The sequence below is a fragment of the Aplidium turbinatum genome, chromosome 4 (assembly GCF_918807975.1).
Source record: "Aplidium turbinatum chromosome 4, kaAplTurb1.1, whole genome shotgun sequence".
Classification (NCBI taxonomy): domain Eukaryota; kingdom Metazoa; phylum Chordata; class Ascidiacea; order Aplousobranchia; family Polyclinidae; genus Aplidium; species Aplidium turbinatum.
Window position 1 is genome coordinate 24,186,868 of NC_137475.1, and position 26,770 is coordinate 24,213,637.

At 40.3% G+C, this 26,770-nt stretch overlaps 1 protein-coding gene across 1 annotated transcript in view; it reads left to right on the top strand.

Moving 5' to 3' along the window:
• Window positions 1-26,770, top strand: part of LOC145769003 (myoferlin-like) — a 249,109-nt gene that overhangs the window by 18,224 nt on the left and 204,115 nt on the right. Inside the window, exons 5-8 of the mRNA XM_082580605.1 lie at window positions 8,720-8,757; window positions 20,610-20,692; window positions 21,423-21,516; window positions 23,191-23,319. Of these exons, the coding sequence (XP_082436731.1) occupies window positions 8,720-8,757; window positions 20,610-20,692; window positions 21,423-21,516; window positions 23,191-23,319 (344 nt within the window). The remainder of the gene's footprint in view (window positions 1-8,719; window positions 8,758-20,609; window positions 20,693-21,422; window positions 21,517-23,190; window positions 23,320-26,770) is intronic.

Genomic DNA, 26,770 nt, shown 5'->3' on the forward strand with positions numbered 1-26,770 from the left:
CGCGAAGGTGGAGGCTTGTAGACATTGACGATGTTGTAGCCTGCTACATCTACACAAAGCCACTCGATCTCCGATTGAGCTTGGGATTGGTCAACCAAGGACCAGCTCAGCCGGTCATGGACAAACGTGGCGAGGCCGTGTTTCCTGCTGCAGGTTGCGCCTGCGAGTGTGAAGTTGGTTATTACCAACTTGTCCACAGATGTACAGTGAGTCTCCTGGAGGAGGATGATGAGGGCTTGATGCTTGGTGGCCAGGTGCTCGATGATGTTGAGCTTGCTGGCCGTGATGCCCTCGGTGTTCAGCTGCAGTACGGTGGGTCGTCGGTACTTTTCGACAGTTCGAGCACTGCCGTGCCCTGAAAAGGGCATTTCCCTACCCACCCTGTACTGAACAGTCTCATTAGCTCTTGTTTGACAAGTTTCGTTTCGCATACGTATTTTGTATAATTTCGTATGTTACTGACGGGGGGGACCACGTGAAGGTACTTGTCTTCCTCCCCTAAGATGGGTTGTTACGCCTTTGGTTGTCTAGACTTTTTCAAAGATGTCCTATGACCGTACTGAGCTAGTGAGACCCACCGCTGCAATCAGTCATCCCTGCCATCAAGGGCGGCTGAAAGGGGCGGTTGAAGTATCGACTGATTCGTCTTTCTTCTGACCATAGAGGAGGTTTAGAATGAAGGAAAATGTCAGATGACAAAGGAATGTTGTGTTTTTGTGTCATGTCTTTTGTTTTATCATGATCACCCACAGTGCTTGGATAGTGGACCGTTTTGTGTTCGATATGTGTGTGTTACAAGACGGACTATGTAATATTTCATATATTTCATAGACTATATATTCTATACACTCCGTCTTGGTGTGTTGCCAATATCCAGAGATATCTTCTTTTAGATGATGGTATGCATGGCGACGTTCATCATGATTAAAAATATTGGGTTCTTCTTTTGTCCGCCGTGGAATTGATTGTAGAGGATCATGCTCTTTATTATTTTGAGGTCTTCTTTGGTTAAGTCAGAGTATTATTGTTTCAGGCGCTCCCGTATTGCTAGTGCAAAGGAGCACTCAGAAAAAAAGCATATAGGCAAGAAGCACCAACAAACTTTGCGGTACAGCAAAATCGAGATTTAGAAAGTCAACAGATGCTTCGTACAGGAATTAAAGTCTGCAACTGACAAAAGAGGGTTGTAATGACAGCTCTGGTGACTGATAACATACGATGAACTGCACAAATATAGTGCTTTGCGATCTCATTTGATCAGCGATCAAGTTCTCATCTACTATTAGATAAGGAGGTTTGAAGTAACCGCTGCCAGCTGTAACCGATTGGGACCTCAAATGAAATTATGTCACCTTTCAATCTGTTTTTCTAACACGATTAAGCAACTTTATTATCAGTTACAACAAAAATATGCAAAAACAAATTGAAATTAAAATTTTTTTCCAATAGGTTGTCCAAGTAACTTGATGACGACATCTGTAAAAACCTAAACTTGATGTGATAATGAAAAACAAGTAGCTTGACAAGAGTCAACAAAAAAGTTTTCCATTCTGTCGGAAAAAGCGTGATAATCTGATTGCTCGGTCAGGACATTGTGACTTGCACGTTTTCCTGATGGTTGTATACCGAATTCTATATGTTCACATTTTGTACCATCTCTTGCTGCCTTATTTGTGTCAAAGTTTCTGCATCTTCTGAACCAAAATTACCATCAAAAACTTGTAGCAGAATAATTTTCAGCATTTTATATCAGCAGTTAACGTATCTCCTACAGCTGCATGAACAAAGGATTGTATAATGTATATCATCAAATTGCTCAGTCTTATCCTCATCGCTCTACTCATCTGAGTTGAATTCTCAATTTATAGCGTCACATTCAATTTCTCATCATCTGTAGCTATAATGAATGCGAACATAGTAGTCCGGCAGCCCGTGACGTTTTTGTAACATCATAAGGTACAAAAGGTTTGAGTGTTTTATCAACCTTGCCCCACTGTGGGATGTTCAGAAACCCACATCCGAGGTTTCACTGCTGGGGCGTTTGGGGGCTACGGCCCGGTGAAAAACCCATTTTGGGGGTCAAAAAACATCATAAGGTACAAGAACAAAACCTACGCCAGAGTTTATGCCTTCACTTGTAGACTTTGGAACAAGTCGATCTGGGTGCCCCAGGTGGGGCATTCCCGAATAAGGGGCCCCAAAGTTGGGGCAAAATACGTAAAAATAACATCATAAGGTACAAAGATGGAACTTCTTTCATCAGTTGGGGCATGTTCCACTGAGTACGAAACAACTTTTTCTATGGCCCCAAGGTGGGGCTTAACCTTATTTTAGGGGTATAACCCCTAAAATTCACAAAATTAACATCATAAGATACATGGATGAAACCAAGTGTAGGTGATAGTACCTCACTTACGGACTTCAGAACATTCAAATTTGGTCGCCCCAGGTGGGGCATTCCCGAATAAGGGGCCCCCAAAGTTGGGGCAAAATACGTAAAAATAACATCATAAGGTACAAAGATGGAACTTGTATCATCAGTTAGGGCATGTTCCACTGAGTTCGAAACAAGTTTTCTTATGGCCCCAAGGTGGGGCTTAACCTTATTTTGGGGGTATTACCCCTAAAATTCACAAAATTAACATCATAAGATACATGGATGAAACCAAGTGTAGGTGATAGTACCTCACTTACGGATTTCAGAACATTCAAATTTGGTCGCCCCAGGTGGGGCATTCCCCAATAAGGAGTTCCCAAAGTTGGATCAAAATACGTAGCCTACCGGTAAAAATAACATGATAAGGTGCAAAGATGGAACTTCTTTCATCAGTTGGGGCATGTTCCACTGAGTTTGAAACAACTTTTCTTATGACTCCAAGGTGGGGCTTAACCTCATTTTGGGGTATAACCCCTAAAATTCACAAAATTGACATCATAAGGCATAAAACCAAGTGTCTCTCGTGTATATTTCAAAACGTCTGCAAATATTTTGGAAAATCAACGAAGCATGTAAGATATAATATCTACACAGCATAACATTTGCTTATTAGGCTAAAATTTATCACTATGAAAATACATATTGTACGCAGGGGTGGATTGGCGGCTAATCATTAGCCTACTGGGAATTCGAGAACGTTCGCGGTTGGCCGGTCAGAGGGTCACTGTCCTGTTTTATGTACAAAATTTTTTTTTATTTGAAATATAATAGTCGTAGCGCTATATCCTTATTCTTTGTTTGAATAACACTGACAATGATTGAAGTTACAAATCGAAGCTTGCTATACAAATACGTACAATGTCTAACTTTATAGCCTACGTCATATTACCGGTGAAAGACTTTTTCTAAAATGAAATAAATTGTTTGTGAAACGAGCATTTTTATGCTAAATCTATTTTGATAGAAGTGGACCGTTAGGCTATTATTTTTAAATTCCCGGGCTAATTCAATTTGCTAATCCGCCCCTGATTGTACGTAGGCCTACCTACATTTAAGTTTCTCTCAGACTAAACACTGAACAGAAACAAATCACACTATGTGGTCTCACTTAAACAACTGAGAGGACTTCTCGAATAACATGTGACTTGTGCTGAAAGAAAATGGAAAAATTGCTCGCTACAAAATAACGAAACCTGGAACGGCGTGCGAAATAAACGTTACATTATACACTAGTAGAACGAAAAGATGCACATTAAACTATTTAAAAACGTATGCCCTGTTCATCAAATCAAAGGGCTTCTTGAAAAAGCATGCCTCCTGCATAATCTCTCTCGGGTAGGCTATGCACCATTGGCCCCGGTTTGCAGCCATGTGAAAAGATCAATTTTAACACTTTTTTCTATGTGGTTTCGTGAGTTCTGGTGGAAACCGTAAAATTAATACAAGTTCAAATCATACTCTATCCCCATGTTTACAAGAATAAAGGTAAAAAGTTGCTTATGTAGGCTATAGCCTACAGTTTATTTATGCTTGAGGTGGAGAAAGGCAAAACATCTATTCATTAAGGGTCTGCAGGTTCGTCGTCAGAAAAGTCGCATTCATCCGTTTCTGTTGTTTCATCATCTGATTCTGTTCCGTCTTGGTCCAAACCCTTCTCACTTTGCAGAACGTTGTCCAGCGTGGACGGAACTGGACCTCTATGAAACCAAACCAGTGAATTTGCCATCTTCCAAACGCCAGCCGCTTTCAAGTGGTTTCTGGAAAAAGCTTCCTTTTTCAGCAGCATGATTCCAAATGCCACAAATGTAATTCGCTCTGAGTATTTTCTGATGGAGCACAGTTTTGCACGGGGGAAAGTTGCTTCCATCTGAACCTTTCAGTCGTCGCAATGGATTGGAACCTTTCGATTTGTATGTCTCAATGAATTTTTTAAATCGTAATTCATTAACGCAATGACCACTTTTACATCCATACATCTGGCACACAAATTTTTCAATGCCTTTTTCAATGTTTTCATCAAGATTTTTCGAATAGGCTATCCCAAAGCAGCAAAGGCATGTTGAGCATGCACATTTTTCTCCAATATATTAAGGGGTCGAGCCTTCCCTTTACCCGAAAAAGCAGCTGTTTGATCACAGCCTGTAAAGCAATGAAAACCGGGAAGCGACCGAAGCATGTCTGGAGATAAAGTACTGCCATGCTTTGATACATCAATATATCTCAGAGTGTTGTTTGCCTTCACACCAACTTCCATCCATATGTTACGTCTTTTTGTACAAACGACAAATTTCCCAACAATATAATCAGAACATTCGTGTCATTAGAGCGGACTACCACATTTTTCACATCGTGGCATGCGGTGACGATGTGGCACATTAGGCGCGTATCTGCTTCTTCGTGGTAGCATAACAAGGACTCCTCTTCACCACACAACATTTTTTCGCCATCTTTTCGATAAACATAACATTTTTCATCAAGTGTAGCATAAAAGAACCTTAAGTCGAGGAAGCTGGAATACTCATTTGATTTTCAAGAATTAACAAGAAAATGCACCAATGCTTGCTTGAAGTTGTCATTCCTCATTGCGGCTGCAAAATTAACAGGTCGTTTTATGGCCTCTCCTTCGATGACGTAGGCTATTGCTGATCGCCGAAGCCATGAATTGCTCGGCGATCTCGCTTGGCATCTTTCATGGACGGCGATACAGTTCTATCGAAAACAACGTGTATTGTTTTCCCACTGTGTCTGCACAATTTCTTCAAAGTCGTCTTTGCAACACCTCCGAACGTCATCGGCAAATCTCCAAGAGTGTGAAGAAGAAACATACCATCGATTTCGAGAGCCTTCAAAAGCATTGAATTTTGGCTTGATTTCATCGTTGCATTCATATGGCACAAAGACAGTGGTACTGGTGTGAGGGGGTAAGACAGCATCAATTCCACGTCTACCTTGTGATCTACTGCTAAACATAGAAGCCTTCCCATCAAATTGCGTTCCATTCTCAACTGATAAATTTTGCCTTCGCGGGTTATGCTTTTCACAACGGCAGCTTCAGAAGCAAAGTTGCAGATTTTGTTTCTACGTGTTGGCTTGTTGAAGGTGCTAGCGTCCTAGTGGCATTGATTTATAAATTTGTTTCTATCCTCAGTTCCTTTTTGAAAAACATTCAAAAGAAAATTTGAAGTGACAGGAGCGACTGCTTTTCCTGTGCTAATATTGAATAGAAAGGATACATCGAAGCTTGCACTAAATGGATTAACTGTACTGCTTATTTTTTTGCATTAGTTTATCCAAATGTCTGCGGTCTCTATCGATGCTTGAAGGACGAAGGTCAAATGATGCTTTCTCTGCTGATGTCATCCCCAGATCTTCATAGAAGTTGTGAAGGATCGATCGGCGCATAAAGTGGGTAAGTGCCCATCTCCGTCTGGCACCAATTGAATTAGTGAAAAACGAAATCCCAGTGAGTCGATTGGCGAATTCTGCATTGATTGTTTGCTCCAAAGTTTGATCAACAGCACATCCGCAGAAGTTTATTTGAGTTCTTTTTACGGACAAGATGCCTTGTTCAAACAGATCACTTATTCCAGGGCGAATTGCTTCCATTTTTAGCATGTTATCCTGCAGTCGCAAGATCCATCTTGCATAATTTGGTTGGTTGAAAATGAAGAACACGCTTGACATCTCTCCTATGCAGTGCACAAACAACTGATGATTTGCAGAATGAACACTCCGAGCAAAGAAGAGGTACGTCTTGACAAGTTTTAAGTATCCATACCAGCAGGCCTACTGGGCAGTCTTGCCATTTTCTTCTGTTTCGGTTTTTCTTGAAAATTCTTGGTAGGAACTCAAAAAGTCTTTAACATCGTCATCCATAAAGCCAATCGTTGACTGGGATGGACGAATACATAAACGACGTAGTTCTTCGTCTAGATTTTCAGGAGCAGGGCATTGTAACAAGAATTGATTAAAATGCAAGATTTCTAATGCTGTTCTATTCGTTTGCACCTATTGTAATGAGTACCACGCAGAAATTCGTTAAGGGATCCTTCGGCAAGAATACCAGCTTCTGTTAGGATGTATGGACCACCTGAACCATCCAAGTACTTACCCATAGCTTTAAAGAACGCAATGCAAATGTGGAAACCACCCAGTAATATGAACAAGCGGTCACATTTTGGACTTTCTTGCTCTTGAATGGTGACGGCATGTTTTGCAATGGCCAGCTCGTATGTAACACACAGGTACTCTTGCTACCATATGTACGTATGCTACTGTACACTACAGTCTTCAATCGGTGAAATATTAAATTATAGTTGCTTATTAGGGAATTATGACTTTCGCACCCGGTATCAGTCTTTGTGCTAGGAAAAATCCTCAAGTGAAGCAAAAAAATGTTGACGTTTTGCAAACACTTGTTTCCATCTAAATAGGATACAACCTTGAATTTGGGGTTGTATATCCTAAAATGAGGTTAAGCCCCACCTTGGAGCCACAAGAAAAGTTGTTTCAAACTCGATGGAACGCGTCCCAACTGATGATAAAAGTTCCACCTTTGTAGCCTACCTTATGATGTTATTTTTACGTATTTTGTCCCAGCTTTGGGGCTCTTTATTCGGGAATGCCCCACCTGGGGCGACCAAATTTGAATGTTCTGAAATCCGTAAGTGAGGTACTATCACCTACACTTGGTTTCATCCATGTATCTTATGATGTTAATTTTGTGAATTTTAGGGGTAATACCCCTAAAATGAGGTTAAGCCCCACCTTGGGGCCATAAGAAAAGTTGTTTCGTACTCAGTGGAACATGCCCCAACTGATGAAAGAAGTTCCATCTTTGTACCTTATGATGTTATTTTTACGTATTTTGCCCCAACTTTGGGGCCCCTTATTCGGGAATGCCCCACCTGGGGCACCCAGATCGACTTGTTCCAAAGTCTACAAGTGAAGGCATAAACTCTGGCGTAGGTTTTGTTCTTGTACCTTATGATGTTTTTTTGACCCCCAAAATGGGTTTTTCACCGGGCCGTAGCCCCCAAACGCCCCAGCAGTGAAACCTCGGATGTGGGTTTCTGAACATCCCACAGTGGGGCAAGGTTGATAAAACACTCAAACCTTTTGTACCTTATGATGTTACAAAAACGTCACGGGCTGCCGGACTATAGTTACAGCTTGTCCAGTAAAGCGTCTGTGCAGTAAGACGCCGGTTCAGTAAAGCGCTTGGCCAGCCAGTCGTTGTCCGGTTGTCCAGTTGGTCTTTCAGATATGATGTAAAGTATCTTGCATCACGTAGCTTAGCCTGTTTAATCTTTTGAGTCAAAATAGATTAGCACTAGTAGATCATACCCGTCATGGTTTTCTTACACAAGTTTATTGTCAACTTGCAGAGAGGTGTAAACTTGCAAAGAAATCCTAAGTGCATGTATGCTCCTCAGCCTCTGCTGTTCGCTCTATCTGAGAAAGTCAACGGCATGTCCACAAAGACTTTATGTTGTCATGAAAACACTTCATTTGTTAGCAGGGGTTTCTAGTTTTGTTTTATCGAACTTTTACAGTTGAGAATCTGTAGTATAGTTTAAAAGGCTTTTTCCATCATTAAATGCGTCTGAAATGTCGAAGATGTTGGATATGGGTAATCAGTAGCGTTCACAGGGATGGTCCAAGGTATAGCTTTGAACCACCAGAGATAATTTTATAGGCTCAAAATCAGTTAAAGCGTCTGCAAGACAAGCGCATTATTTTTTGAAAAACACCGCGTCACTCTATCTTCTTTTCACTGCTTTAAGATTTTGTACAATAAAAGTAACGCAATTACAAAATATCTTATAAAATTACAGTGATATGCCATTGCAGTAGGCTGGTTAGATAAATTTAATTGAACACTGAATGCATTTTATTGTATGTTTGCACTTTTATTGTTCCAAATTCTCATAGTACAGTATATTGACTGTTGAATATCGCAGAAATTTTAAATAAAAAAGCTCAGCGTTTTTGCATTCAAAATAATCACCTCCAACACAAGGGATTTGTAGCATTCAGCATGATGTTCTTACAGCCAGCTATTTCCTTAGCAAAACATCACTTAGACTGAATTGTTTTGTTAATCAAAATGCGTGGCAATCCAGAATCACGTTTGCCGACATATTTAAAGGGAATAGTGAACATTAATTAACTTACATTGACAAGAGATTTCTGGATCCTTGCTTCTGGTACTGGATCAAAATGTAAATCAAAATTTAAGAAAAACATTATAATCCTCATATTTTTGTAAAAATTTTGTAGGAAGACAAACCGGATGATAAAGATGATGACGTGGAAAGGTGATTACTATGAGGCTTTAATGCAAAAAATTACTTCGTGTTGTAGTACCGTATATAACTTGCTCTATTAGCACATTAATTCAATTTTCCATGCAAACAACTTAACCAAAGTCACGTTATTTACTTTTTTGTCACCAAAGCAAGACATCAGTCAACCGAGAAATGGCAAGCATATCATAGCATTTTGTGTCAAAATGGGTGTTTGTAGAAATTTTAAATAGCTTTCTGTTAGACTAGAGACCAAACGGTCAAGGCCTCAAGCTCGCTATTTGCATGCTGGCTTGACTCGAACTTTATTTAAAAGAGTGATGCTGCTTTTTGCCAACTTGACAAAAAAATTAGCAGTGAGTTAAATATAGAGATCAATATGATATTTTAAGAAAATATGGAGTTGCATTATTTTTGTTAACATTTTATTCATGATGTTTGTACATCAAGTATCCAATTTCTTGTATTTTGAATCTATCTTGGTTGATCGTACATTGTCCTAGATTCGTGACCAATTCTTGTCTTTTCTAACTTATTTTTTTTTATTTTCCACCAATTTCAATCATCTCTTAACACATTTCTTGTAAAAAATCCAAGCTTCCTTTTGGCAAAAACATTATAGTGCAGCGGTTATTATAACCATTGTGCAAATTATGACTAAAGCATGAAATTTTTACCAGTGTTAGTACTTATCATAAAGGTTCATTTTAAAATTGGGAAGTAAGTCAGATTTGACCTCTGATGACCTTGAGAGGTCATTGACCTAAACATGACCTAAATTACAGTTTTTCACGATTCTGGTGCAGTAGGCTATGTCTGTCTCGGGAATTATTTGAAAGACATATTATGATAATTATTAAAGCATGATATTCTTACCAGCGTTAGTGCATAATATCATAAGGTTCATTTTAAGATCGGAAAGTAGCCTAAATCAGACTTGACCTCTGAGGACCTTGAGAAGTAAATGACTTAAATTGCAGTTTTTCACGATTCTGGTGCAGTTTGTTTGTCTCGGGAATTATTTGAAAGGCATGTTAAGGTAATTTGCTGCAATGTAATGTTTAATGTACATTAGACAGAGGCTATAAAAGCTTGAAGTACAATGAGGCCAGGCGGGGCCTCAGACACATGAATACATATCGGTAATGATATACAGACGAATTTTCCGTATTGCCGCATAAATGTCGAGGTGTGTCATAGCAGCTAACAGTCTCCCGAACATGCACATAATGAAGTGCACTTCAGTGCAGCCTGGGTGCACTTGCAGTAGCTAGTACACCCATTCTTGTAGTTGCAGTGGATCAGTTCTTGGCAAGATTTTGATGCCTTTGGCAGTGTCGAGAGGCTGCCACCCAGAAGCCTCCTTTGTCCAGCCCCAGTCAGATTGGCTCGGAAACTTGGGATTTAGGACCAGAGTTTGGATCCAGCAGTTGGCCTGGAAAGAAGCCCGCTTGATGTGTTGCTGGAATGCTGCCTGCGTAGGAGTGATGTTATCTAGACTCTAGAGCCCTCGACTTGTGTGCGAAGAGTTGTTTCCAAGCGTCGTTCACTTCCATGATGTCGCTGGTGCGGTCATACATCAGCACAACGAAGCGCTCCAGCAGTGACATTGACTCCTCACTGAAATCACTTCGCATGCGTAATAGTTCTTCGAAAGCATCAGTCACCTCTGGAAAAACTGTCCAAATCTCTTAGGCAGTCTTCTTCCCTCTGCCAGCGAATGCAGACACAATGTCGCACCCTATGAGGGCATGAAAGACCGTGAGAGTAGCACATCGTCTGGGGTTCACGGTGGCAGCCAAACGATGAACAGTTATATACTGGAAGCTGGACCCAGTACCAAAAGCTATCCACAGCTCGTCAGGGTTAATGTGGTTGAAGGAAGCCAGAGCCAGTACCACAACATCAGTATCTACAGTGCGTATGGTCACCTTCCTCATCCCTTCTGGACAGCATCTTCCCCGTTGAAGCATGCATGTATCCGCCTCCTCCTGAGAACATGGGGAGAGGTTGGTCAAGTCGAACTCGGCAGGAGAGCAGAGGACATCAATTCCACAGGTCGCATACATTTCCTTGCCATCAGCAATTGGAAGACGAATAGTCTCTTGTGACAAGAAACCAAAGACTTCAGTCTTGTTTTGGTCAACACGAAGGAAGTCCTTCTACAGTAGTTCTTAGGCATAACGGTAAAGGGAGCCACTCTTTTCCTGATACCCTTACCCCTCCTCTGTCTGGTCGTCGCCTTCAGGCTGTCAGGTAGACATTCATTCCAGACGAGGTCCAGTCTTTGGACCTTTTCCAGTAGAGTGAAGATGTAAGGTGCAAAACTGTGTTCATATACTCTTCAAAGGTCTTTGCCGCAACAGGATTAAGCATTTGAACAATAGATGTCCCATCAAGGATTATGGCATCAATGTGCTCTTGTGGTTTCAGTTTGGTCTAATTTCAGGCAGTGTAGTAGATCTGCTTTGACTCCAATGAGCAGTTGGCCTCCTGTTGATAATGAAGGTGGAGCTGCCTGGTTCTCATGGGAGAAGAACTGGTCAAAATCCCCGTCACGTGATTGACATGCAATATACAGCCTCGAGAAGAGACTGCGATCACTTTTCAATGCTTTGACTGCATCTTGGTCTGTGGCCGACTGAAGAGCGGCAACTTGTTCTTGGTCAGTGTGTCTGTAACTGGCTTCGCGCATAGTTCCAGCCTTTCTTCAACAAACATTGTACATTGCTTCTCACCAAGGGATTCAATCTTCCTTACAGTTTTTGCTACTGGGGTTTCCACGATGTCCCTCGTGTCAAGGACCAGTAAATCTTGAGAGCTCTCTAGAAAGGGATTTCCCATCTCTTGAAACACTTCTATAAGCACCCTGACATCCTTCACAAAGGCTGTCTGTACTCCAGGTTTCTGGTCATGGTGAAGATGCCTGATGTCGTCATGTCCTCTCGTGGCGTGCTCTTCAAACTCTGTAATGATCCTGGCTATTTCTGGACTTGCCACCATCCAGCGCCTGAGTGCTCCAGGGTTTCCTATCAGTCCAATAGCTCCACCAGACCCTTTGACCATAGCGTTGTTCTGCTCATGACATTGGTCGATCGCCATGGCAGAGAACTTATTGCTGGTCTTGTGTACCACAAAGTTTCCAGACTTGAATTCTGCAAGGACATCTGGGTGCTTGTCAATGAGGTTTATCATATCACGGATGTGTACAGAAAGCTACCTGGAATAGTGAATGTGATCTAAGGCGAACATCCAGGGCATGATCTGTGTCAGGGTTGCACATAGAGCTCAAAGTTTCCTTCATGAAGCGATCGAATGTACACCAGCAAGAGAACCTCTAGTAACAGCGCCGCAGACCACGTAGGCAGACCATGATACTCATTCCTCTGTGGATTGCTTCTCTACTGTACAGTAGAGCTGACGTCACTGTCCTCAGCCACCAATGCTCTTCGTGTACAGCAGCCTTAGCAGTCAGCAGGTCGAGAGGTCTTGCCGGACGTTGTACAGCCGGTGGTGCAGTGAAGTTGTAGGGTTTTGCCTAACTTAAGTCCCCAGCGTAGGGTTTGGCTGTCTAATTGTCGTAAATTTTGTTAAACAAAATAAAAGGAAAATTTAAAAGAATATGGGAGACTCTAAGTCTCTAATTAAAAAAGAGATAATTTAGACTTCTGGCTGGTGTATGACTTCCTACAAAAAAAGCAAACGAAATGGAATTAAACATTTTTTTAAAATCAAAGTTACAATTCGGGAAATTGAAAATATCTCTAATCAATATAATTTATTGCGACCGGTGTCAGAAGAGCGACATTCCCCAGTCGTGAATTTAACCTTCTTGTTCTAAATTTCAGTCCGTTCGCTTGCAAGTCTAATTTCGAATTGCATGTCTTTTTCAATTCCCCGCTTACTTCATAATATACCGGTAGAGCCTTTTCATCAATAATGGCTATCGTAAGAATCAAGGGAAAAGCTATACCGGTTTCATAGTTATGTCGCATTAGAAATACAGATGTGTTGAGCTAGATTCTGTGTGAGTGGCGTTTGTTACAGGAAGCTTGACTTACGTTCTGTGAGAACGCTAGGTTTTGAATTTGCAGCATTGAAATGCATTTTGCAATTTTGATAAATTTTTGGTTAAATGTTAAAATATAAATTTGTTAGTTAAAAACATGGTACATGTTACACACTTCCCTCCTTACGGCAAAATAACAGATAAATAATATTACAATAACTCGGTTATACATGATGCAATAATATTGGGGTGTGTGGTTATAAGATATGTACTTTACAAAGAAATTTAACAATTGTAGGCTAACAATTGCTAGGGGAAGACACATGACCCCCCTCCTTTCGTGGGATGAGGAGATTGGACGCACACATAAGTTAACAAGTAGTCGATAACGTGATTGTAGGGGTAACAGTCGTTTATCATAAGAGATAAGGCGATGTCTTAAGTTCCCTGGGAGCCATTTTGGCTTAGTAGGCTACGATGTACAATAATTGCAGGACTGTAATAGGCTACAGTAATTGCGGTTACAGGGGTAACAGTCGTTTATCATAAGAGATAAGGCGATGTCTTATGTTCCCTGGGAGCCATTTTGGCTTAGTAGGCTACGATATACAATAATTGCAGGACTGTAATAGGCTACAGTAATTGCGGTTACAGGGGTAACAGTCGTTTATCATAAGAGATAAGGCGATGTCTTAAGTTCCCTGGGAGCCATTTTGGCTTATTTAGGCAAGGCAGCAGTGGCTTAATTAATGGCTTGGGTATAGTTTTACCTCTTGTCCCGGAAGGATGCAGTTTCACCTCATGCTCAGGAGGATCTATGAGTTGGGTACAGTTTTACCTCTTGTCCAGGAGGGATGCAGTTTCACCTCATGCTCAGGAGGATCTATGAGTTGGGTAAGCTACAGTTTTACCTCTTGCCCAGGAGGGATACAGTTTCACCTTATGCTCAGGAGGATCTATGAGTTGGGTAAGCTACAGTTTTACCTCTTGCCCAGGAGGGATACAGTTTCACCTCATGCTCAGGAGGATTTATGGGTTGGCAGCTGCTACGTTGCTGCGTCATTCTTGAGTAAGCATTACGAATAATTTTAAAAATAAAATACACAAATATAGTAGGCTACATAGGCAGGTGAGTGTCCTTGACTGTTCATGCCCCGCGTCCGAGGAGATAGGCTTGACACTCATAGAAGCAACCATAATAATAATAGAATAGCGGTGAGCGGCGCGTGCGCGAAGGTTGTACTAACTAGACTGAGATGGCGTTTATGAGAGTAATGTCTTTGAGGACCAGATATGCTATACAGTTCAAGCATGTTGAATTCGAGACTATGACAAGCAGTGCTGATGAGCAGTTCAGTTTATGTCTGTTGACAGATGATGAGCAGTGAGCACGACATGAATGAGTGGTCAGCCTGTAAGGTCGCAAGCTGTAAGGCAGGCGTCTTGAGCAGATGAGTACTGGAAAGACAGTGCAACTGTGGTGCACGTCGGTGTGTCGCAAGCAGCAGTGCTTCTTGTGTGAAGAAGGCTTGAGTGCGTAACAATGCAACTACTGTGCACGGTATCGCAGTATAGCAGCGGACATGGGGTTGACCATGTTGAAAGATAACGATGCAGCTTCGGTGCATGTTGGCGGCTATGAAGGTTAGCCGAGTTGACGTCGTCTGCGCAGAGCTTCTTTAAGTAAAGGCATCTCTGATCATCATCATCTCGCGTGGAGGTAAGTTGGTGAGAGTCACCGTGTGGTGGCGATAGAGAACTCTGTCGTGTCATCCGTCGTAGTGCTGTAGGCTCTCAAGGTCTCTCAAGGTCTCTCGCATCTCATCTAGCAACAACCATGTGGTGAGGTGGCGCATCTGCAAAATTCGATACAGAGTAGCATCCAAAAAATACATAATTACGGTATAATAAGTAAAGTACGTACACGGTAGTATAACACAATAACAAAAATTATAGCACAAAATGGTCAAAATGACTAGGCGACATGATTTAATCATGGCGGCAGATTCCAGCTCATGAGGTTCTAGAAGCTGTTCAAGTGTGAGAACAGGCAGGAAAGATCGGTAGACTGTAAGTACGCACAATGTGTTACAATACAGGGGATGCAATGTCAGTGAATGAGCGAAGTCATTGAGAACGAATAGCTTAGTTAACGTAGGCTAGGTGAAATGATGAGCACCTAAAATTGTAATAAAATGCAGTGAAAAACAGGTGATGATGAGATATATCAGTGAATGAACAATGTCAGTGAGACATGGCGTAGCTTAAAGTACGATATGTAAAAGCGGTAAATAATAGCATAGGATTATGGGAATACTACGTAACATGACGGTGTCATGGCGTAGGCTAAGCTTACGGCTAATAGAATTATGCAACAGGAAAACGCAATGGTTCAATAGAACATACCGAGATAAAATCGGTAGGCATAAAACGTCTAGCATGTTTTGTAATGGTTAACCAACGTTTGAACGACGTGGGATGAATGGTGCTGTTTAATCGATTTCAGCGCGTGACAGCGCTTCTGCATTATCAAGAGATAAAAGAAATTACATGGCCAAATGTCAACCAAGTTTGCACACAAAGTTTCATTTCTAGGGTAAATAACTGTGCATATACTGCAATTCCAAACAAAAGAAACACAGCGGCTAAAATAGCTAAACAAAGTTTCTCAAATCATGTTAGCTCCTAATAATTATAAAAAAATGGGGGGAACGATAACAACCTTATGTGTCCAGGCGGCTTCACATGATTTCCCCATGACGCACAAAAATCTCGAGTGGTTGCTCAGAAGCGAAACCACAACGCTTTGCAGAGCGGTGCCTGCACGTCTGCATAAAATAAGATTGGGACGGGGTGTCCTGCAATCTGCGATGCCGAGTAAGGCAAAATAAAAGGAATATTAAAATGAGCTAAAAATTCAAGTTACATTTGACACTGCAATTTTTCTAAAAAATTACATGGTTATGTTTCCCTGAAAAGGCAACTTGTCAGCAATTAGTAATCTAATTATTCTAATGTGAATGTTTAAAAATATTAAAAGTGTCAAATGGCGCTTCGGTATGAAAATATCAGTTTCGACATCGGCGGCTAAATATCAGTTTCGACATCAACAGCAGGTCGTAGGTCGTATACATGTTACAAAGTGATTCGTCTTCATTGGAACGGGTGGCACACTTGTATACACTGAAGGCAGAGGTGTTACCGTTTTAGAGGTGAAGATGTCTTGCCCAAGCACCAATACCCCAAGGTCGTGTCCATCATTTATGTGTGATAGATATTGCATTAAAGATATATCAGTGCCATGGAAATAATCTTTGACCGTAGCAGAGCTAGGGTTATGGTCAATACTATCAACATCCCCAGTAGTGAACAGCCCCTGGGGCAGCTTGGGTGGGCAAACAACTTCTTCCATGTTGAAACGCTGGCAGACGCCATTGGCAATGTCTGCTGTGAGCTGTAACAATCTATCATACGAAACACACATCCCTAGGCCGAAGAGTGTGTCGATCAGTCCTCTGCTCCTGGTCACAGCGTAAATCTTGAGGGTCAGGTAGAGTGGGAATGGGGTTTCTCTCTCGCGGTTGTGGCGCACTGAGGTTGACTCTATGCAGCATGCATGCTTCACATTGTTGAACACTAGTAGCTGCGATAGTATAAGCGCAGCGGTTGTGTTGGCCAACTGAGTCTGGTGCTTGATGTTCGCACCATCGAGGATCATGTTAATCAAAGCAAGGAGGAATGGTGTCACAGAATTTATCTGAAAATCAGCACGGAGCGCAAAATCAGCTCAAAGGTGAATCTTGTCTCAAACATTTTTCTACGGACTACCTGTGCTGCTCTTACTAGGTACATCATATCACTCTCATAATCATAGGCTTTCATCAGGGTGGGAGCGGGACCTATGTCTTTCTCAAACAAGAGAAGTGTGTCTCGCCTTGCGAATGCGCTGTCAGATCAGGAAGTGCAGTAAGAAGCTTATCCTTCAGTCTGGTTGTGTGTACCCTGTTGGTTACCGTGGCACCCAGCTGCTCTAATCTGGTCTTGTAGAGGTTAGTCACGTGGTAGAGTTTGAATACAGAGGCATTGTCATCATCTTCATACATGTCCTCCATGAACACCACCAGCTCAGCAAAGGCTATGCCATGCAATCGATCATCGTCCTCGTCTTTGAGTGATGCTGGTCTGATTTTGTTGTATAATGCACGGAGACAGTTGCGATGGTATTTTGCCTCGATGGCAATCAGGTCTCCTGCAGACAGCTTGGCCAGCAGTTCAGTGTTCTCCAATTCAGTGGCACATCTTCGAACGTTCTTGTCACTTCCCATTGTAGCATCTTGGTGCAAGTCTGCTGTGCCAGCTGGCATATTGCAGAAGGAAACAGATAGGCTCGGTCGACTGTGGAAGCCTGTGGGCAGCTGCTGATCGTGTGCTGCGCAGGGTTGGAGTACCGGTACCAAATTGTTGTCCTGAAACGGATTCTGCTCTGTTCTGCTTGTCAAATATTTTTGTTGAACTTTAAACGACATTTCTTGTGCCACTGAGCACTGTGTCTCCTCAAACTAGCTTCTATATCATCGCCATCATCCAGTCTGTTAACGTCGAGTTCCATTGGCATGTAACAAAGTCCCTTGAAATGGACGAGGTCTTCTTACAATGATGCATAGCCAACACCTCTTGGTTTCATGGTAGATCTTAGTGGGCACTGCAAACTAACAACCATCACTACAAGAGCAAGAGTGCAAGACTTCCATCCTTCCTGCCTGCACACTTTGCACATGCGCGTTAACAAATAACAATCACTATTATTGAAAGAATGAAAGACAAGTGTTGCCATTGTTTTTTCAATCTTACAAAATACAGTAAACTAAATGCAAAAGACAAACAGAAAATCTGGAGCCAAACCAATATGAAAAAAGTCAAAATAAGGCCAAAAGGCCAAACCCAAATTTTTTGGCCAAATGACTTCAAAAAGGCCAAATTTGTGAAGTTTGGCCGTAAAAGGGCCAACCTGGCAACTCTGATAATAATGACCAACACACTAACACAGTCAACACTCTGTAGAATGTGTAGACACTTTTATTATAACACATATGCATGGTTTGTACATCATACACCCCTTTAAGATCAACCAATGACGCCAAATATCAATATTCTGATACTTTGAGGTCATTGACCTCTCAAGGTCATCAAATGTCAAACCTGACTTACCTTACAATTTTAAAATGACCCTGATGGTATGTGCTAACACTGGTGAAAATTTCATGCTTTAGTCATAATTTTCACAAATGATTTGATTATGAGAGGTTATCAGCTGTAGGCTACTATTACGTTTGGTAGCGTTTGAATTTCTAAAGTAAAATTCGTTGGATTTGGCATTTTGATCGCTTACGTCACCAAACAACTATCCAATCAGAAGAATCAAATATTAAAGCCAAATCAGTCCGAAAAATGAAAAACTAAAGAGTATTAAAGTCATGCAATTTCTAATTTGTGTGGAGCTACATCTTCTTGAGAGGTTGCTGATCCTTTTGCTTTAACTTTTTGAATCAATGTAAGCTAATTGGTTGAGTTTCGTGTTTAGCAGCATGATCGTAACTTACTCCACAAGTGTAGGCCTACTGCAGATGAAACGATTTGTTTCAGCTTAATGCTGCCGATTCGCTGTGGTAACAGCGGTTTTTTACAAGCTTTCGGAATATATTTCCCTGTGTGTTACGACTGTATGATCCTCCGCTTCTTTCGCATCTTTAATATTTTTGCCTATTTTATCCGACAACCATGTTTCTTATCGTTTTCTGAAAATGTGGCTAGTTTTACAACTTTTGGATGAAAGCTTGGTATTAAAATATTAATTCATTAGCCAAAAGAGCTATTTGCATTTTGTCTCTATTAAATCGATGATATTACTGTACTGTAGATTCCTATAGAGCAGGGGTGGGGAACCTGCGGCCCGCGGGCCGAATGCGGCCCGCGTGACTGTTCCATGTGGCCCGCGTCAAAATTTCTTTAATGTATCAACAAAGAAATAATTTAATAATAATTTAATGCATCAATTTCATCAAAAGCAGAGGTTTGAACAGCCGCCTGTTTAAGCAATTACTGAAAAGCTGAATACTGATTACCACAACCTTGTCTATCACTGTGCAGTTCGTTGGCTGAGTCGCAACGACATGCTTACACGCTTTTACTTGTTGCGAAACGAAGTCGATCAGTTCATGAATAATCAGGGAAACCATGTCGTTGAACTCATTGATAGCCAATGGTTGTGTGACCTGGCGCTTATGGTTGACATTAGCAAGCACCTCTCCGAGCTCAACGTCAAGTTGCAGGGACCGAGTCAGCTTTTGAACTCCTTGTTTGCAAAAGTGAAATCATTTGAAGCTAAACTAAATCTGTGGAAGTACAACTTGAAAACAATAACACCGGCACCGCACATTTCCCTTCCTTGCAAGAGCAAAAGCCTTCTACAACAGCCAAATATGCCCATGTATGTGTCAATCTTATGGAGACATTTAATGCAAGATGTTTGGACATAAAGAGTAAAGAAATAGAGTTAGATATTTTTGCCTCTCCTTTTAATGTGGTTGCAACTGATGTTCCTAGTAACTTCCAACATGAAATAGTAGAGCTCCAGAGTGACGGTACGTTGAAAGTGGTGTACCAAAACATTCCACTGTTCAACTTTTATCAACGCTACATAAATGCTGATGATTTTCCAGTCATGCGGAAACATGCTTTGAAATATGTGTCTCTGTTTGGAAGCACCTACCGTTACGAGCAGTTTTTTTCCAAATTGAATCTAACAAAAAGTCGGCTTCGCTCCAGACTGACTGATAAAAATGTGGAGATGCAGTTAAGCGTTGCAACATCTTCCGTGTCAGCAGACATCACACGATTTACCAAAAATAAAAACTTTCAGCCATCCCACTAGCTGTGAAAGTGAAATAAATCATTGTCTACTTCGCTGCAATTTTTATCTGTAAATAAAACTTCGAAATTTTTAGTGGCCCGCCTGTGTTATTTCTCATTTTATGTGGCCCGCAATACTAAAAAGGTTTCCCACCCCTGCTATAGAGGCTCAAGTTCTATTCCATATAATCTTGCTAGCTGAAATTGTTGTGCCTACTTCACAATGTACATCATCGGTTCTGTGGAATATTTTTAATTTCCATATAATGCAGATATTGTTCAAGAAAATTACTGTAGTGTATACCTTTCACCCATAGCCTACAGAAAATGGAATGTTCGTATCAATACCGATCCATATAGGTGAACCCATAATAATGAGTGGAGGTCGATGTTTGTTTTGGAATTATCCTCTAAATATACTTTATATCTTTTTGAAATGGCATTTATAATTAAAAAACTAATTTCCAAAGTGTGATTACTGATCTCCAATCACTGCAAAGTTCTTCATTTTGCTTTAAAACAATGACAAACCTTGACCTGTTATTAGTGTTGCCAGATGCCCCTCAGATTTCCTGAACAAGTATCAAAATCGAGATCAATGTTTGCCTGGTAACATTAACACCAACGAAGCTCTAAATAACAGAAAACACACACAAAACTATATTTTTCAATGATATTCAAACTATCATCTTGCATTAGCGATTCTGACTGCTATTAAAAGTAGCAGATCGGCCTCCACCGAAATTTAAAGCTTTTACGTTATGGCCTGTGTATACTGTATATAGATGTCATTGTGTGTAGCCTATCAGCTTGGCAATCGCCCTGTTGTAAACGCAATGGAGTGAAAGTAATATGGGCGGGTACATATGATCCTTGTTTCGTGAGAAAATTCTACTGGCTTGTTTCTACTCACAATGACGTTGTATTATATGCTTTGTTTATCCAGCAACCTTCTGACGCCTGCGGGAGCATCCCTCAGTTCTGCAATTTTCACTTTGAAAGTATACAATGCTGAAGATTTGCCACAAAGTGAGTAGAATTTACTTAACCCTTTACCTCCCAATTTATTTTCTTGGCTAAAAATAAATTTTTAGTGATATGTTTTTTTATAAACCATACACAGACATAACTCAGCAATAGCACTACATTTAACATCATAAAAAAAAACAAAGCAAAATCTTGATCTCGGTCAACTTTTTGGCATAATGTAGAGTGTAGATTGTTGGAAGCAAAATTCTATAATATGCTTTTGACCCGCCCTGGAGAGTATGCAAAACTTAGCAGATATGCTTCATCACACGTACTGTAGATACTCTCCAAAGAAGATAAAAGTTGAAAGTCCTTTTCACTTTAAATTGTTATAGCGGGTAGCGAGAGTGCGACTGAAAGAAATGTAGCGCTTTATCGCTACCGCTCTCCAAATGTAGCCTACTAGTGGCGGTGCTACAAAGGTAGCGCACTACTGCCAACCTCTTGAAAACATATTGTATACAATGGTTAATTGGAATAGAGTAAGGAGTAAGCATCTTTGGTAAGCGTATTGAGATTTTCCCAAAGTTCAAAATATTTAAATATCTGGCGCCACCTCTAATTGCTATTTATTTTACTCAAATTTTTGTACAATGTTTTATGTCATAAGTAATCATTTGAGATGATAGGTATCTCGATAGATTTTTAAGTGTTGCTTTTTTTTTGCATCATCCTAATCCCAACGTTTGCAAATCTTTGTTTAAAGACTGCTGTTGTTTCTTGTTTCTAGTGGATCCTTCCACATTCAATACCATGAAAAAGCTGATCGGGATAGAAGGAAAGATGAAAAAGAAGACTCTCATCGATCCTTATTTATCTTTCACGTTAGTGTTGAAAGTATTTAATATTTGTGAAAGAACTACTGAACATAGCCTAATTCTTGGCCTGTGCAGTATGTTGCATTTCGAGTTACAGTATGTAGGCCTACTTATAAATTACATACGGTAACCTATCTGTCTGCTTCACCTGCTTGTTAGGGCAGTTTGCCTTACAGTAGGTTTCACAATTTTTTTAGGCGAATGCAAGAGTAGGCCTAATTGCAAATCTTTAAAAATAATTCGTTTTCAAATATTTAGTCAATTGGGTATGAAATGGCTTAGACATTTTTACGTATTGAACACGAATGATACACCTTTCAGGACCACAATTGTTTACACTGCCATTTCAACGTCGTTATAATAATAGTGTTTATTTTTATATAGCGCTGTGTTCATCGCAGAATGTGTTGCTCCTCAGCGCTTTACAAAGCAGACAGTGTCAATGCAGCCGTATAGAGGCGCAACTGAGTACATTATTACCCGAATCCATTCCATTGCTCAGTGCCAAGCATGAATTAGATTCAGTACCATTTTTAAAAAGTCTTTGGTATGACCCGACAGGGTATCGAACCCATGCCTACCGATTCAGAGGCTGGCGCACTAACCATTGCCACCAAGCCGGTTATTTATGGGTTATGGGAAATTAGTTATAGATGAAATTTTATTCTTATTCTCCAATGTTTCCACCAAAAATCTTAAAAACGATTCATTTTTTTTCCAATTTAATTTAGAAAGTAATGGGTGGCAAAAGTATGACTGAAGCAAATTTAGCGCGTCTCGCTACTGCTACAAACTTAAAAACTTACAATACGATACAACCAGGGGCGAGCAGTTGCGAGCTACTTTTGCAGCGCTGCTACTATAGCGCGCAACCTGTTGGTAGCGATAGTGGTAGTGTGGCTACTGCCGCCGCCACACTAAAAAATATAATTTAATTAGACATTAGTTATTATTAAAAATTACACTAAAAATTGCAGTTTAAACAGAGTGTGCTTAATTAAGCCGAAAACTTTCGACTGTTAAAATTGTTTGTAAATTTGTATGCTAAAGCTTTGGTAGAGAACTTGCTTTGTTGTGTATACAGAACAAAGTACCTTCAACGAGTTTAACATATTTTGCTACACAAAGAAATATAACATAACAATACAACATAAACGTTTGAGTTTATTTTGTTTATGCTGTATTTCTTTTTGTAATAAAATATGTTAAACCCATTAAAGTTACTTTGTTTTGTATGTCTTTGGTAAAAAAAGTATGGATGTGTAATATATATATTCGTACAATAATCAACCCTGTTGTGTTGTTGAGCATTGCCTGTCTATGGTAAAAAAAAAACAATTTCTCGAGGCTATTATACAAGTTTTTCTTCTAAGTGAACTTATTTTTCTGCTTGACATCCTTCTTTATCCCTTCTGGAATACCTGTTTAACACATTTATTATTCTTTCCTTTACTTTCTGTAGTACAGTAGCCATGTGATGCAGTGCTGTTATTCTAATTGAGGTTTTGTATAAAACCAATCGATAAAGATATTTTGTGGCCTGCAATGGTGGACAATCTACAGAACTCTGGCCTATGACAAGAAACGTATTGTTCATTCGCCTTAGCCTATATGATTCAAGGGTTTATCTGGTGGTGTTCTGACATGTTTCACATTAGTAAGAATATTACAAATATTCAGATTTGCCGGGAAAAAGAGAAAGACAAGTGTTATTGTGTCGAATAATTACCCAAGATGGAATGAGGAACTCAATCTCCCTATCAAGTTTCCATCCATGAGTGACTCCATTAAGATTGTCATTAAAGACTGGTAAGTTGTAACCTAACTCGAAATACGTGCAATGTTATTCTTTGTGCCCATTTCTTGTAATCGCAAGTAAGGGTTTTGGACGTTAATGCTATTTGAGAAACCAAACAAGTTTGTATTATTTGTTTTATAGTTCGAAATGAAAACGAAAAACTCTTCACTTGCGAATTAAATTCGAAACGATATCATCATAAAGGAAGTTTAACAAAATTTCATAAAATACTTTTGTTTTCAACAGTTGTACTAGGGGATGATGACAGTTAGGCGCAGTCACTCTTCTCTGAAAGGTCTTCTCAACGTGGTGTCGGCCAATTTAGGTGTTAGTTCATTCTGATGTATGACCATTTCCACGTTGGTTCAATTTGTCGCAGAGTATGACGATTTTGAGGTCTTGTCTTAATTACACCCAATAAAGTATATTTTTGTCATAGCACATGACTAGGGAACTGTGTTCCGAAAGCTAGTGCAAACCGTTATAGCCCAGGAGTTATACGAGTTTAATTACATTTTCATTAGGAAATTTCAGGAAGAACTTTTTAGATGTAGCCTATTTTTGGGTGCTTACAGGCCGAAAACTGTACATTTTTGAGATATTAGAAATTTTTAATGTTTGTGGGCTACTTCCGTTTTTTATTTTCTAATATTTTTTCCTTTACCGATTTGTCAATTAATTACCAAGTAAGACAGCTTCTTATTTCAAAAAGTGAAATTGGTCAAATTCTGCCAAGACAAAAGGTTATCTGTCATGGATTTTGAGTAGGCCTAACTGTAACATTTTTTGTGTTTTTCAAATATGAAACTGTAAAAAAGTACAATCTGAAATACAAGATTTAGTTAGAACTGTTAGATAATGTTAAAGTCATCATTTTGACTTTCACTGTCATCCGAATCGTCAGATAAATTCGAATCCGCGTAGTCACTGTCATTGTTATATTGGTCTATTTCCAGAGAATCTGGCAGCTGAGAGCCTTCAAACCAATTTGGCACTATCTTGCCGCTATTATCCTCTTTCCACCCTTGGTCTAAGAGTGATTCTGTCACAGGCTTGAATTCATTTGCAAGCTTCCGCACCCTTGCAATAAAATTTGCTCGCTTAATGTGCTGGACAAACGCTGCCCTACAAGGAGGCATTGCTGTAGGTTCCAAACCTTTTACTTTTTGCAGAGGCCGCTCACTATGTATTGGCGTAAACTTCGTTTCAAATATAACTCTGCGGGCTTCATTGACGTCACAAAGTTGCCTTTTCCCGTATGTTGCACATACAAACTCTTCGAGAGCAGCTTCCGTGGCAGAGCTAGTACTGATGGAACTGCCTAAATCTGCCAGTGCTTGAAGGAATTAAGGGTACTTTAATGCAATTAAGAGTGGTCTAGTTTTCCCTTTGCCAAAGAAACAGGAATTGTAATCACACCCTGTGATGGCATGGTATCTTGGCAAAGCTGTACAGAATAAGCCATTAATTTCACTGAGCTCCTCCACCATGCTTCTGATGTTAACAATACGCCGAGTATTGTTGTAAGCATGACCCATTTCTAATAAAACTTCTGTTTGCAGGTCCACATCGCGGCAATAATGCAAGAGAATGATCATTACATCTGTGTCATTACAACGCACATTCACTCGCAGAGGATTGTTACTACTTTTGTAGAGCTGAAAGATGTGATGCACCATCCTTGTGTCCGCTTCATTGTGTTTGCAGTCATATAAACAGCAGTCCTGTTTTATTACAAGATTGTCACTTTGCACACTAAATTCATATCACTTTTTTCCCGTTGCCACAATTACTTTCTTGTTCCCAATTACTTCAGCATAGGATTTGACTGCCACTCATAAAACAAGAAAGCAAGGAAAGAATCTTTGAACTGTGATGAGGATAGGCACTTTGAAAAGTCTTTAGGTCTTTTTTGGCTAGGACCAGTAATGCTGATGACAGTGTCGGTGTCCCCCCGAATTTCATGAGCCGAATCTTTGATTGTGTTCTGAGTATAATCGTCACATACAAAGTGCACTTCGCTAGTAGCTTTATAAATCATAGGTAAGAGAGCTTTGGCAATTCCACCATAAGTAGAAGGAAGGTTCGTAATCATTCTGATCAAGAACATATCATCAAAAATACTCACATTGCTTCCCGTATTCAATGGTTCATTAGCTGCCGTCGCAAGTGACTCAAGATGATTAGCCAATTTGGACTTGTTGGTTGTGGTCATACTTCCATCTACATTGCATAGACTAAGGAGAACTGCTGACAGTGGGTGAGACAGGACTTTTCTTAAGTCAAGCTTTTTTTTGGCAGGACAAGTAAAGAAAACATTTCAGCTCTACCACTTTCTTATCTTTTGTGGTGACGAAAGCGTTTGCCGCATTGCTAGCGAAATTTCTAACTTTCCTTCCCTTGATGGGCTTTTCAATTCGAGCTGGATCTTCTTTTATTTCATCAAGGAACTCCTGTTACCATTCAGAACCTTTGTTAATTGTGTTCAAGAGATCATTTCTGATCTCATCTGGAGCTGGTTTTCCAGACGATAGCTTGATCAAGTGATTGCTTTGTTCAACATGTTGAAATGGTCAAATTCTGGTCAAATTCATGGTGGAATCGATAGTTTCACCAATCTTCATGAAATCAGCATGGTCTATTTTTATTCTGTAGGGTTTTGATTCCTGGTAAACAGTTTCATAATGTTTCATACCAGCCTTCTCCATCGCATAATTTATCACTTGACTCCTTACATACCTCGTGACATCCCACTTTTATTGGGCAGGAAGACTCTGGGTGAACGCACTTATGCCAGTCATCCTGGATGCAGCATCCACATTCACAGTCATCTCCACCGCTTGATCAACAGGTAATCTGGAGAAGGAATGTCCAGACAACCTCACAGAGAAGGCTCCTTTCTTCAGCTGATCACGTATGCCAGGGTGTGTGTAGTCCATGTTCAACAGTTTCAGGAAGTAGCCTACAGTAGCATGTGTCTGGAATAGTTGGGCTTGTTGCATGCAAAAAACTCAGGGATTATTGTTTTTAGAACATAAGTGAAGAGCTCAAGTGAAAACACTTCAAAAGTGATCACATTTGTGTGACTTGTGTCTATACACTGATAACTCTTCTCGTATTACCGACCATATACCCCCCCCCCCTCTTTCATGTTGCAAATCTACCGCCCTTGATATTTTCTTTCCATATAAGATGAAACCTTTCACCACGTTTTCCGCTTCCACCAATCACCCATACAAGGATCAAAGCAATCAAGATGGGAGTGCAGGAAATGCATTTTTATGGACATGAAACACACCATTTTTCATATTTTTTCATCACATTGTTTCCAAAAGTTGATAATTATTGCTTCGTTTAGCGTTTAGCCTGTTACCAAAATTCTGAATTTATGTCTGTATTAGGTATGTTGAATTCGTCATGAGAGACGTTTTCTATATCTTGAGACACTACCATGTTTTATGC